A 15,000-nucleotide genomic window follows, 5' to 3' on the forward strand; every position below is an offset into this window, starting at 1 on the left:
GAGCTCTGAGCTCGTTCCGTAGGGTAACGTCTGGCTGTCTCCTCAGAGACTGCAACAGATCAAACAGTGAAACACACACACACACACACACACACACACACACACACACGCGCGCGCGCGCTCGCTCACATACAAACTAAAAGAAGGAAGCTGAAATATTCCCATTTAGTAACCACAAAATATTGGTATCTCATTGGGAGACACGCTGGCGATAGTCTCCATGGTTAATTGTTTCCTCCCATATCTGAATGTTGCACCAGGATGTTGTCGAGATGGTCATCTGTCATGAGATATCGACACCTATCGGTGAGTGACAGTCCCTAAGGCAGTAGATCCTGACAGAGGTTCACTCAAGGCAATAGTGTTGAAGGTGGTTTGCGTTGGGCAGGTCACGCTGCCTACAGGAGGAGTGGTGCGACGCCGCAACGGTCAATATCCGAGGCCAAGTCTAGCCGTCCCAACATTGTGTCTGCGAACTTGCAGTTCATGATGGCAATAACTTGGAGGTGACTGGCGGAAATGGCCGTAGTGCTGAATGAACACGCTTTGCATCCGTTCAGTGTTTGTGCAGTGCCATGTGGAAAGAAGGAAAGCTAATAGTAGGATTTTGTTACAGCAGCTAGGGGATAGTGTGGCATCATCAAGAGGGAGTGGTGGGCTGCAGACATTTTTTGCTATGAGATTCATACTATCATTGTGTGCAAGTCCAACGTGGGACAAAACCCACATAAATGGAATTTCTTCAGCTGCTGTCAAGTGTTGGAGCATCTGCCAGACTACACTACAGTATGTGGGTTTGGGTGATGATACGGCCATGAGGGTAAACTGGGAGTCACACATGACTACGCCATTCAGCTATCGTTGTATAAGGACACCAACAGCTTTCAGGATCCCATGTAACTCACAGTAGGTGGAGCTTTAAGAATTGGACACTGTGGCCGACCCAGCCTCCCTCAGGTGGCTCCATAACTGGAGAGTAAATGGCGCAACTAGCACTACCATCAGCCTGCAGGGACTCGTCGACATAAAGGTGGTATGCAGCTGGAACCTAAGATGACACGTCAACAATGCTCTCTAGGGCTAGCTGTCTCTGTAAAGAGGAAAGGCCACTCTGGGAAATAGGAGTAAACAGTATTTGGGGCCGAGAGAGCTTCCAAGGAGGACGATAGTCCACCTCAGCCATAGGAAAATTGATATTGTGTCTTCTGAGGACGCAGCAGACTGTGGAGATTAGGATTCCAGCACCGGGTCGGAGAGGATGGCAGGCTACATCAGGCTGAAGAGAGACTCTAAGGATGTGGGAGAAGTACAGAGCAAGATGAGGTGAACTAAGGCATCATACGGTGTGACATGTCATGCTGGCACATATTCTTTCCATCAACTATGGAAGATTGAGTTTAATGTGCATGTTCACTGTTCTTGCCGATGTTGTTTCTTTTCTCATTTATAGCATGTGGGCTTTTCACGGGAATTTATGGGCTAAAGGGGATACTTTTTGGGGTACCTCTGATCTCAAAGCCCATCCGCTAGGAAACTCTTGCCCTGAGTTAGGAAGCCCAACCTACACTCGGACCGTGGACAGGATTCGAACCCGTGCGTTTAGAGACCCCTCGGATACCAAAGCACGCATGTTTCACTCTACCAAGGATGACGCGCATTGCTTTACTCTAAAATGTTTCCAGAGGTTCCAGTGCTGTTCTAGAAAGGTGACAAAAAGAAGGTGAGATAATCCACGACAGATCAAATAGATGCCGCATAGATGGTTCTGGCTACAGGAATAGACACGCCAGCGGTAAAGTTAGTGAACCATTTTAGAGCTAGGAGACAGGCGCCTTTCTAGCCGACCTAACAGGTCTCGAATAATCGAATGCAGGCGTTATCTCGTAGGCTTGTAAGGGATGATGTGAGCAGGCACTTTAAAAAGTATAGATACTGTGAGCACAAGGGTATGTTATTGTCTCCAGCTGTGAATACCGAAAATGTTCTTGGGTGGCGAAGAGAAAAATCGCAATTCTCTGGAGAAATGATGAGGCCACATGAAGACGCTGAGAGATAAAACGAACATATGCTATTTGCGTAACAGGTGATTGAAATGCCTGGCACGCTGGGAATCTGGGTGTAACGGTATGTAAAGATGTGTTGAAAACCTGGTAACCATCACAAGACCAAATTTTTAGGAAAAAGTTAAATGCCAAGTGGTTAACATTTGATGTAATACAACAAGCCAGATACAGGTGCGCCACGGCTTGAGTATGTTCCAGGATAACCCGGGAGTGGATATCAAGCTGCGATGGCTGGCAGAGGTGAATCGGGTGTTTGGTCTTGATCGCACCTTGGCGGAGGTCAAAATGTCTGCGGTCACCTCACGTTTCGTTTACATCTCTAGGAAGCGTCCAGACATTGTCCAGAGGGTGATGGCTGGTGAGTTTTTGGCGCTACCACTGGTGGAGCAAGATTCTCCGGAAAGGCCACGTAAGTTCCCGAGCTACCTCATCACTCGCTACCCTGTGGAGGTCAACCCGTCCCTCAGTAAGGAGCTACCAGGAGTCTACAGTGCCCGACGATTTTACCAGAACGGTAAGCCACTAAACCGTATCATTGTTACATGGAGTCTCCTGGAGCAACCACCACAGACCTTTGACTTCAGCTTTCTCCCATCGTTGCCGTCTTCCGAGATACGTAGGCTGCTCAATGATTCTCCTACATGCTACAGGTGTTGGGGGATAGGGCACATCTCCCGTTACTGCTCGGCGGAGGAGAAGTGTGCTTGGTGCTCTGGGCCACATGACTCGCGTTCCTGCCGCTACCGATGGTCACATCAGCCCCATGCGAGTGATGCCGCCGCTACCCCTCCATCTGATGACGTCACCTCTAACTGGCGCTGCCCTCGCTGCCTCAAGCAGGGAGTCAGTGTTTGGCACGGCTGTTCGAGACGACCAACTTCTGCCTCTCATCAGCTAGTGACGCCTCCATCCCTACCACCGAAGTCTTCTGCTTCCATTTCATCATCTCCTTCCCCACAGGTGTTGGCTCTACGGCAGGCTGTTAATGACCTGAAGACCCGCTGTGCCTCCCTCGAGTCACGTCTGGATGCCATTGAGGCTACACTGCACAATCTTGTTGTTGGTCACGCCTCTACAGAGGTGACACTGGATTCCCTAGTAGAGTCTCACCAAACTATACTCTCCACGCTCTCGTCCTTCACTCAACGGTTTGACGACTTTGCTGCTCGCTTGGGTGAGTTGAATGGGCCTCCTCCTTCTCGTGTTGCTGCTCGGATTAAATCTTCCTCCTCAAGTTGCCGTTCTCCAGAGCGAAATGTTCGATAGTCGGGCTCCTTTGCACATTCTCTCTTGGAATGCGTGTGGTGTGACCTCCTTCGACAAGTTGGCAGCCCTTCAGGCTTATGTGCTACGTTACCATCCCCCATCTCCCCTCGTCTGTTCGGCTTTATGACACGTCGGAGTACGCACCACTGTCTTGTTGAGCTTTATTCCCGCCTGTCTTCCAGTAGTGTGGTTGCCTTCATCGATCTGCAGGGAGCGTTCGACGTTGCCAACAGGGAGATTGCTTTGGATCAACTAGTGGAATTTGGAATTAAGGGACGTCTTTTGAAATGGATCCGTGGATACCTTAGTAATAGGTCTTCCCGAGTTTTCTATCATGGTGCTTACAGTTCCTTTAAAAGCTTTTCTCTAGGTACTCCACAAGGTGGGGTGCTCAGCCCATTCCTTTTCAATGTCTGCATGCATCGTTTGATCTCTCTCCTGCCTGAAATGCCTGGTGTAACTATCACCTGTTATGCAGATGACATATGTATTCACTCTACCAGTCCGGGAGCCCTCCAAGCCTACCTTCACTCATTCCATTTTTCTGCTACAGCTTGTGGATTTATCATCTCTCCTGCGAAGAGTCGGATCTTCACTACCATCAATCTTGCTCTCTTGCCACGATTTTCTATAGGGGATTGTGTCATACCACCTTGCCGGCAGTATCCCGTGCACTACTCCTGGCCAACGATCTCTTCCTTTGGTGCAAGATCTCGTCCTACGACTGCAGAAACGCCTTGCTCCACTTCAATGGCTGACAAATAATGTCACTGGTATCTCTATTCCGGTTGCACGGACTATTTATGTTTCTTTCATTCGGTCAGTCATCGATTACCTCTCCCCGGCTCTTATTCAGATCCCAAAATCTTCCTTACAGCCTCTTGAGCTCTTTCAGAATAAGGTCATGAGAGTCATCCTTGGATGCCCTTTATCGACCCGGGTTGCCAATATGCAGGCTGAACTTAATCTTTCTCCTATTGTTGACAGAATCACCAGCATTGTGACAAGACTCACTGCCAAGTGCCTGCATTCTCCCCAGCTCGCTCCACACTACTCACAGGTTATCCGTCGTGCCATCACTCGACCCCCTCGCTTCCCTGCACTCCAGGCTAGTGGAAAACTTCTCGTCAAGACAGTCAGTACCATCCTTTGTGGCTTGGATGCCATCATTCCTGTAGAAGAGGACGTTCCCCATCCTCCGCCGTGGTTGATGCCTGTCCCTGACGTCCACTTCACGCCCACGTCTACTGCAGCCCATCCAGCTCTACAGCGGCAGCTAGCACTGGAAACAATATCCACTATGTCGTCCTCCTTCCCTGTGCTATGTCTCCTGTACACTGATGGATCCTTACAATCTGATGGGCGGGCAGGATGTGCCGTCTTCTCAGAAGATATGGATGCTCCTCCAGGGGGCTGGGTGGGGAGGAGGCTACCCGCATACTCTAGCTCCACCTTTTGTGAGCTGTGTGGCCTCTTCGATGCAGTCAGTCTTATGTGTCAGCGTAGCGTTAGTGGGGTGGTTGTATGTGATTCACAGTCTGCTCTCCAGGCCCTTTCCAGCACTCGTTCTGCGCTTTCTACTGTAGTTACCCGTATACTAAGTTACTTAGCTCTTGGTCATGACCGCTCACTGAATATCAAGTTTGTATGGATTCCTTCTCATATTGGTCTCTCTCACAGTGATAGAGTTGATGCCCTCGCCAAAGAAGCGTGCAGTCTGCCTCCTCCTGCAGAAGTTGTGGCTCCCTCATTCTCCTGTATCCTGTCCCGGATCCGCGCTGCTGCCGCCCACTCTATCGATCACTTAAGAGACCAGCAGAGGATTGAGAGTGTCACCATCAGGCATTATGACGCCTTCCGTTTTCAACGCTACAAGTATCGTCGCCGTGGGGTCATGGTTCGGAGGCACAATGTGGTGTCCGCCAGGCTCCGTCTCGGCTACAGGCCTGTGTGGCAGGTTGCTGGCCAAGTGGATGTCCCGCTCTTCTCCTCGTGTCATCTGTGTGGTGTACCCGAAGGAAATTCTCTGGACCACTACTGCCTCCACTGCCCGGAAGTTGATGGTTTACTGCCTCGTGGCCTCTCCCTTCTCGACGTTTGTCGGCACCTCTTAAATGAAGATCACCTGGATGTCCTCCTTGCCCGCTGTCCACGCTTTGGTGGCTGTTAGTTTGTAATATTCATTATTTGTTGTACCTTATGTTCATTTTATAATATTATCTTGCAACTTATAATGTATTAGTTTGACGTATTTGTGCGTAATAAATTAACTCAAACAAACAATCTCTCTCTCTCTCTCTCTCTCTCTCTCTCTCTCTCTCTCTCTCTCTCTCTCTCTCTCTATATATATATATATATATATATATATATATATATATATATATATATATATTGTATGACACGTAACAACACGGAATACAGTAACAACTCAGCGCGGTGTCCTGGATGGTACCGCCAGACATGTCTGTCCTGTTAAGAGTTGTGTACCGCCAGTCTCGTTTAGACCATTAGTACCAGCACGGCCCCACTATGCCGCCACCCGGCAGTCTCGCAGCATTGTTGCCGGTAAATTACTGGTAAAGTACCGGTAGGAAGAAGAAAGCCTTGTGCAGCGAAGCAGCAGGAGGGGGGGAAGCATGCAGTTAGCAAGATCAGTAGAGCATTTAGGATGAAAACAGAGATAAAAGATAGAAAGATATGCAACATTTCGGCGGTGAGAAAGAGGCAGAAGACAGTCAGCCAGAGGAGGGGAGTTGATGAGACGAAAAGCTTTTGATTCCGCCCTATCTATCATAGCTGTATGAGTGGAATCCCCTAAACATGCGAAGAGTACTGCATTCAGAGGCGGACAAGGCCATTGTACAGAGTTAGCAGTTGGATGGGAGAGAAAAACGCATCAGTACGCCTAACTTCATAGAAGCTATTTTAGCAAGAGATGAGATGTGAAGTTTCCAGTTAGGATTATATGTTAAGAACAGTCCGAATATATTCAGTGTAGAAGAGGGAGACAGTTGAGTTTTATTGAAGAAGAGGGGATAGTTGTCTGGCAGGTTGTGTCGAGTTCATAGATGGAGGAAATGAGTTTTCGAGGTATTGAACACTACTAAGTTTTCTCTGACCCAATCATAAATATTAGACAGATCAGACGTCTAGCGTTCTGAGGCGTCCCTGTTTGATCTGTTGACTTCCTGACAGGTTGATCATCTCTGAAAGGACATGGAAAGATGTAGGATGGTATCATCAGCATAGGAGTGGATAGGACATGAAGTTTGGTTAAGAAGATCATTAATGAATAATAGAAAGAAAGTGGGTAACAGGACAGAACCCTGAGGAACACCACTATTTAGGAGAAAAAGAGTGCCCGTCTACCACGGCTGCAATAGAACGGTCGGAAGGAAACTTGAGATAAAGTTGCAGAGAGAAGAATAGAAACCGTAGGAGGACAGTTTGGAAATTAAAGTTTTATGCCGGACTCTATCAAAAGTCATTGATTTGTCTAACGTGACAGCAAAAGTTTCACCGAAATCTCTAAAAGAGGATGACCAAGACTCAGTAAAGGTACGTTTTGCATGCAGCGATTGTTGCGATCATCGCTCAGCGATGATCGCCCAGCGATCATCGCTGGTAGACCATTTTGCATGCAGCGATGGCGTCAGTGTTTGTGCGATTGTTGAGGAGAGAGCATCACGTGGCGTGAGTGAAAATGGCTTTGAGTAAACTAAGTAAAAAAAGAAGGCTTTTAATTAAATATTTTTAGCTGAAGAGATTGAAGACGAAGAACTAATATTCGAAATGTATGGGAGGAAAAGGGCTAAGACACATTAATAACCTAACCTAACCTAACCTACCCTTTGGTCCTTATATTTGGCATGTGAGAGCTGCCACAATGAAGGATGTTTTGCAATTTTTCCTCCACAAGTATATCATCATCTTCGGAAGAAAAACTGGGAGCTATGATGACACACACCCTCACATCACAAATAATCGCTAGCGACTGCAATTATATTCACCCCCTAGCCGCGCGACTATTTGGAGCCAGCGATGATCGCTCGCGACTGTAGCGATAATCGCTCGTTGCAAAACAGCCCCATAGGAATACATGTAATTAGTGCTCTGCGATGATCGCTGGTCGATCGTCGCTGCATGCAAAACGTACCTTAAGGAAAGCCAGAAGTTTACCAGTAGAGCGACCTTGACGGAAGCCAAACTGGCGATCAGATAGGTTGTGAAGTGACAGATATTTAAGAATCTTCCTGTTGAGGATAGTTTCAAAAACCTTAGACAAACAAATGATTAAAGTTATAGGACGGTAGTTTGAGGTATTAGGGCGATCACCCTTTTTAGGAACAGGCTGATTTTAAGCAAACTTCCAGCAAGAAGGATAGATAAAAGTCGATAGACATAGTTGAAAGAGTTTGGTGAGGCAAGGTGCAAGCATGGAAGCATAAAACAGTCATAGGGAGGAGGAGGAGAGAGAGAGAGAGAGAGAGGGAAAAGCCCAGAATCATCCAAGGTGGAGTTGTTAGCAAAGTTTTGAGAGAAGAGTTCAGCTTTAGATACAGAAGAGATGACAGTGAGAACATCAGGATGAAATAAAGAAGATAAAGATGAAGAAATACAGTTGTTGATGTTTTTTGCCAAATGCCAGAAGTGACTAGGAGAGTTTGAGTTTAAAAGATTTTGACATTATCTATTATGAAAGAGTGTTTGGCAAGTTGAAGAACAGACTTGGCATGATTCCTGGCAGAAATATAAAGTGTATCATATTTGGGAGATGGATGGCTCAAGTACCTTTTGTGTGCAAACCTGTCTATCATGTACAGCACGAGAACAAGCTGTGTTAAACCAAGGTTTAGAAAGTTTAGGTTGAAAAAAGAATGAGGAATGTACGCCTCCATGCCAGATACTATCTCCTCTGTTATTCGTTCAGCACACAGATATGGGTCTCTGACAGGGAAACAGTAATCATTCAGGAAAATCAGCATAATACCTCCTCAGGTCCCCCAACTGGCAGAGGCAAAACGCCAGAGGCACCTCCACTTTGGGGATCCTGAGGAGGGATTGGAGAAATAGGACAAGATACAGAAATGAGATTGTGATCGGAGGAGCCCAACGGAGAAGATAGGGTAACAGCATAAGCAGAAGGATTAGAGGCAAGGAAAAGATCAAGAATGTTGGGCGTGTCTCCAAGACGGTCAGGAATACGAGTAGGGTGTTGCACCATTTGTTCTAGGTCATGGAGGATAGCAAAACTGAGGGCTAATTCACCAGGATGGTCAGTGAAGGGAGAGAAAAGCCAAAGCTGGTGGTGAACATAGAAATCTTCAAGAATGGAAATCTCCGCAAAAGAGTGGAGGGACAGAACGTGCTCCACTTTGGAAGTTAAATAGTCACAGAATCTACTATAGTCAGAAGAGCTAGGGGAGAGATAAACAGCACAGATAAATTTAGTTAGAGAGTGACTATTGAGTCGAAGCTAGATGGTGGAAAACTCATAAGATTCAAGAGCATGGGCACAGGAGCAAGTCAAGTCGTTGAGTACATTGACGCAGCATCCAGCTTTAGAACGAAAATGAGGATAGAGAAAGTAGGAGGGAGCACAGAAGAGGCTACTGTCATTAGCCTTGGACAGCTGTATTTCGGTGAGGGAAAGAAGATGAGGTTTAGTAGAGGATAGGTGGTTTTCTACAGATTGAAAATTAAATCTAAGACCGCGAATGTTGCTGAAGTTAATGAAAAATAAAGTTGAGGGAGGTGTCAAGACATTTAGGGTCGTCACTGAGAGAGGAGTCCGGGACATTTATGGTCCCCTCCCCAGAAGGGGACACTGAGGCTGGATTAGGAGTCGCCACTTTATAATTTTGAATTTTTAGTGAAGGATGTGTGTGGTAAGTGCATGTAGTTTTGAGTGAAGGAGAGTTGTCTTTAGAGGGTAGGCTGTGACTCCCCCTTTGAGTTGTGAGACAAAAAGAAACGTTCAGCGAAATCACAACTAGCTCCCCCTGAACTAGTTCTATTAAACCTCGCTGGGAGTAAATTATCGTTTCGGTACGTGTTTTTAATGTTACTGCAAGCATTCTTGAATAATACCTGAGAAGTTCTCTTTTGCAGATATCCTTGAAGCCATCCTAAGAGGTGTCCTTGAAAGGCAAACTCCACCAGTTGATCAAAGATAACCTTTGCGTTTGCAACATCAAAGGAGCTTTTAAGGTCGATGAAGATTATGGCACTGTTTTGAGTGAAGCAAAAGTACAGTTCCAAAAAGCCTGCAGTATAAAGTCATTTAATATTGGAGAGAGCTTGTCTTTGAACCGGTGGAGGAGTCGAGTAAGGTGAATGCGTTCTAGGGCTTTGCTGAAACAAGTGGAGATTGAAAAAGGTCTAAATATGTTGGTATTGGGTATTGGGGACGTGGACAATCAGACTGAAGGGCCAGGCTTGAGACACGTAACCCCGGTGGAAGCAAAGGTTGTACAGCCGAAGAAGGGGATTACCACGTACTTTCTGGAAAAGCCATAAAACTGGGTATATTATGCCATCATCACCTGAAGCTGTTGCCTTTGTCCTGACGAAAGCGAGTCGCAGCTACTCGTTTGTTGTGGACTCATTGTCCTTGTAAACTGCTCTAAGAAAGGCTGCAGCTAAACGTAGTGCACGTCGGTGTTTCTGTGAGGAGAGTGCGTCTCGCGCATACTCGGGAAGGATGCCAATTCTTGACTGAGCAGATCAGGCATCAATAAGGTCTCAGGGTACTGGGATGGGCTACGGTGAAGATCACTCGCTGGTTTCTCTTTAGAACTTTGTTGATTAAGTAACCACATAGATTTAACACTAGTTTGGTGGTCGATGCAATCTGTGAATCTGTGCCATGAGTCCACTTGTGTACATTGCAGAAGAGCAAGGAGTGTGTCTCTTGATGACTGTGAGCAATGTAGGGTTTCAGGACACTATTGACATTGGAAATTGAGACCATCCCCCCCATTCCTGTCTCTGCTTGAGAGATTCTGTTGTCCAGAATCCAAGTGGCCTGTTGACATATTGAGAGCGAAAGTCATAGAATGGAATGGAATGGAAGTGACAGAAGTATACAAATTTTCAGGGCAATGATGATCATAAGTAGATAGAAGCACCACGCGCATCTCTCAGCCCTCGAACAGTAGCGAGAGATGTGGCCAGTGCCCCAGCACCGATAGCATGAAGGTTGGTCGTCAACCATCCTGTGAACCTCGCATGCTGGGAGGCTAGGAAGGAAGCTAAAGCTGACTGAGGAGGTGGAGGACTCAGAAGACTCCAAATGATCACTAATCGACTTAGTGGCTCCCCTTTCTGGTGAAAGTGACATGCTGTGTGGACACCAGGAAGTTCCTTAGCCAAGGATGGAGCCATGCAGGTAGGATAGTGAATGAGGTGGTATAATGAGAATTTCAGTGGCCTTTCCGGTGAATAATGTACCTCAAGGAAAATGCCCTGGAACTACCCTCTCGTCACACTATCTACAATATCTGTATGTCAACAATTGGGCTGTCCTTAAATTGCCGTTTAATGTACTCAACCCTGGGTGGGAATGCAAGGGATGTTGACGTAAACACAGACGTTCGTTGTGGGGTGTGATCAATCTGAGAGATGGGAAGGATGCCGTTGTCCTGAGTGAAGGCAGACAGTGGAAGAGAAGGTATGTTGCGTCACCTGGATTCTTTGGCAGCCAGTGATGTCGGATTGCTGCCACAGTCTGATGAGTTGTAGTTGCTTATGTGTCATTTATTGGAGATGATCGCTTGAGAGGCCAGGTAGGGTGCAACATGTGATGGTAACCTGGCTGATATTATCAAGACATGAAGTAATGGGGGCCAATGCTTGTCAGGGACAGTGATTTCTTTATCACTCAGCGCCAGGTCTGCCTTGAGGCTCCGTAAAGTTATTGGTCCTGAGTAGCATAGAGTACGTGTAGACCCTATACTACACCAGCGAATTGTGGCAATAGAGATGACACGAACATGACGTCAGATGACGTCATTAAACCCTTCATGCCCATGCACAAAACAGAGGGATACTGACCATGAGGCCCCTACCAGACTGTCTTGCTTTTCACAGAAAGCTAAAGGCTAAATCCAAAACCCTCTAAAAACCAAATTCCAGAGATCAGCAGAGTAGACCATTAGGTGTCTTACAAGGTCATATGGAGGATGATCTCAAAGGAATTCTTCCAGGCAATCGTCAAAATTGGAAGACTTACTAGCTGACATTGTTTAAAAGTGCTCCTCTCGTGAGAGATTAAAAGGATTAAATAATCCTCAAATTAAGTCATCACAAGGGAGCCCCCCTCCAATGAAGTAATTTGTCCTGCTGCTAGGCAACAAAGGCCATATAGCTGCTAGACGTCATTAGTGGGTTTCGAATTGATGCCCTGCAATCTATCACCATCGTGGCAGAATGCGGCGCCTTAATCCGCATGACCACTAAGGACACTCTCGTGAGAGAGAAGAGAGAGAGAGAGAGAGAGAGAGAGAGAATGTGTGTGTGTGTGTGTGTGTGTGTGTGTGTGTGTGTGTGTGTGTGTGCGTTTCACTGTTTGATCTGCTGCAGTCTCTGCCGAGACAGCCAGACGTTACCCTACGGAACGAGCTCAGAGCTCATTATTTCCGATCTTCGGATAGGCCTGAGACCAGGCACACACACACCAGGACAACAAGGTCACAACTCCTCGATTTACATCCCGTACCTACTCACTGCTAGGTGAACAGGGGCTACACGTGAAAGGAGACACACCCAAATATCTCCACCCGGCCGGGGAATCGAACCCCGGTCCTCTGGCTTGTGAAGCCAGCGCTCTAACCACTGAGCTACCGGGCGTGTGTGTGTGTGTGTGTGTGTGTGTGTGTGTGTGTGTGTGTGTGTGTGTGTGTGTTTGCAAGTGCGTGGCTTCGGACACTGCCCGCTTCTCCCACGTGAAGCATCACTACCCTGAACTTACTTTTCACATTGGTCTCCCGGTGGACAAAACCACTTCCTAAATCTTGCTGCAGTCCAGGAGACAACACACATCACAATCTACCTGGGTTCAGTTGCAGTGGTAGCATGCCCGACTCAGTCTGGAGGCCTGGGTTACCGTACCCTGGTCAAGTCACAAGTAATTTGGGGAGGCCTCTATTCACGTGTGTGGTCAGTGTTCACCTAGCTGTGATTAGGTACTTGGTGTAAATCGAAAATTGTGATCTTCTCCTAGGTAGGAATAACAAACTCCGAATAAGAAAAAAACACACTGGGTGGACTGACTTCCATTGGCCTAAGTCACTAGGTTTATCTGGCGCTATTTAGCAACAACGGTATCGGTATGGGGTTGTTTAACTTAAAATGCATGTAAGTATAGGATAAGTATGGGGTAAGTATAAAAATATAAGATGAGGTTTCAGCTGATTCTATATACTGCCTTTCAAATAAACCAAATAAATTATTTAATAAAAAAAATATATGAACAATATTAATAATAATAATAATAATAATTATTATTATTTTTACTATCGCTATCACTATTATTATCAACTATAATGATAGTTAAAATACTCTGATTCCAAGACTATGCAGACGAAGAGAAAACCAACACTGGTGATAAACATAACCAGATAATAAAAATTTCAGAAGAATCAAGAGCAGGTCACGAAATCAGGTTAAATAACTGTTCACACAATACATATAAAGGTGTTGTCAAGACGAAGACATCAAGTACACTTCGCAAGTAAACATTTCCTTTTTATAGGAGATAGTTATGCTATATAAAATTTTTTGCATTGTATTACATAGATAATCAATAAAACTATCATATAATTTGTCAATTGTTTATTGAAATACTTTTAAGATACAAAGGATGAAGGAAAAGACTTTTGAAAACGAGGTTCTTTTGAATGCAGTGTCAGTATATAACATCGGTGTCAATATCATGAGGCAAGTTTAGTTCAATGTGACATGATTATAACTGTTAAAGATCTAGTGGTGAGGCAGGGGAATGAAGACATCGTGGTTATAGACCTTGACCATGGTCTCCTTGATGTTGGAAACCTCTTCAACGATGTGTTCATCCGGAACACGACGGTCCAACGGGTAACCAAAAGGCCTCTTGTCAGGCTGGACGCCGTGCACGCCGTAATGGTGGTACTTGTTCATAGTAATGATGCTCTCATCGTTGACGTCCTTTGCAGCATCACTGACAGCCACCAATAACCTGAACTCTACGCCCTCCTTGTTACCTTTGGGCAGAAGCAACCTGTTGGGAATACCAGTGGCACTCTCGAACTTCTCAAGATTCTCACGGTTTTCAGTCATCTCAACAAGAGTCTTGTAGGTTGGAACATCAGGTACAGTGATAGAAGACTCTGAGCTCTTCCGGGTGATCTCATTGTTGCCAGAATTCACTGTAAAGAGAAATTTTTTTTTCATTATTTCAGAAAATCGAAATGTATTTTCTATATGAACGAAGGAGTATGATACATATACACATATGATGTTAAAAGAAAAAAGTGAAAACGAAATAATAGTTAATAGAACTTACAGGTCTTGACAAATAGATCCATCTCAATGGCAAGCCAGCGGCCCTCGTCGAATGGGATGATGGCACCGTTGCCGTCGCGGTAGGGCATAGCTAGAATGCGAATAACGGACTTCTTGGGAGAACCGTTGTTTTGCACATTGATCTTGTATGAAAATTCCTTGTGATTGAGACGAGGCATTGTGGCATAAATGTCGTAGAATTCCGTCTGCGTAGTGTTGTCATTGAAAGCGTTGATGAGGTCGTATTTGTACTCCTCAAAGTATGTTTCAAGATTACCTTGGATTTGAACGTTGGTGACAGTTATTCCTGGGAATTCGAGTTGCTCCTTGGTGTAAGGAGGAAGAGAGTCAATGTGTTCCCTGAAAATGTTGTCGATTCTTTTGTGCAGTCTCCACGCAGCAGGGTCACGTGGGAGTGTCTCCAAGTGTGCCAGCACACCGGGTGGAGTGTCGTACTTGTTCTTGGGATCGGTCTGGTGGTCGAGCATGGTGTAGGCTAGAGTGGTGAGATTGCCGTAATACTTGCGGTTGGGGCTGTACATGGAGGACTGGATGATGTCACCCAAGATGTTAATTCCGTCGTCGTTTTCGATACTTATCTTTCTTCCCTGTTCATCCTCCACATATCCATGAGCAATGGCGTCGTGGATGCGGTCTTCCATGTGGACGATTTCGTGAATTTTGCCTACCTTTTGTACGTCATGGAGGTGGATATCATCATTGCGAATTGGGAAGGGAGCACCGAACTTGTAGGTGGTCTGTGGAGAAAATCCCTCTTCTAGGGGCTCATCGAGCTTCAGCTCCTGGAGAGGAGGCAGGTGATTGGAGATGCGCTCAGACTCGTAACGGTTGAGGAGCTGGTGGTAAGCGTAGAAGAAGTTCTCTCCCTTCCTGTCAATGTGGTAGCCATAGGTGTCTTTCCACCAGAATGGATTCTCCAAATGAATCATCAGGTGGTGCGTGCCGACGCCAATGTCCTCTCGGAAGTAGGCAACTCTCTGCTCAATGTCATTAGGTTGACCAGTGAAGTTGTTTTGGAAATACACATTGCGCAATTTCATCTCTTTGGCCTCGTAAGCTTTCTCGATGACCTGGGTCTTGGTGAAGTGATGTGGCTTTACTTCGTACA

At 46.1% G+C, this 15,000-nt stretch overlaps 1 protein-coding gene across 1 annotated transcript in view; it reads right to left on the bottom strand.

The window, feature by feature from the left end:
* Positions 1-13,148: 13,148 nt before the first annotated feature.
* LOC123513867 (pseudohemocyanin-2-like) overlaps positions 13,149-15,000 on the bottom strand; it is a 4,433-nt gene continuing 2,581 nt past the window's right edge. Inside the window, exons 2-3 of the mRNA XM_045271296.1 lie at positions 13,873-15,000; positions 13,149-13,735 (exon numbers count right to left, since the gene is read on the bottom strand). The exon at positions 13,873-15,000 is cut by the window's right edge and continues 399 nt beyond it. Coding sequence (XP_045127231.1) covers positions 13,311-13,735; positions 13,873-15,000 — 1,553 coding nt within the window. The 3' untranslated portion in view covers positions 13,149-13,310. The remainder of the gene's footprint in view (positions 13,736-13,872) is intronic.

This window comes from Portunus trituberculatus, chromosome 37 (genome assembly GCF_017591435.1).
Source record: "Portunus trituberculatus isolate SZX2019 chromosome 37, ASM1759143v1, whole genome shotgun sequence".
Taxonomy (NCBI): Eukaryota; Metazoa; Arthropoda; class Malacostraca; order Decapoda; family Portunidae; genus Portunus; species Portunus trituberculatus.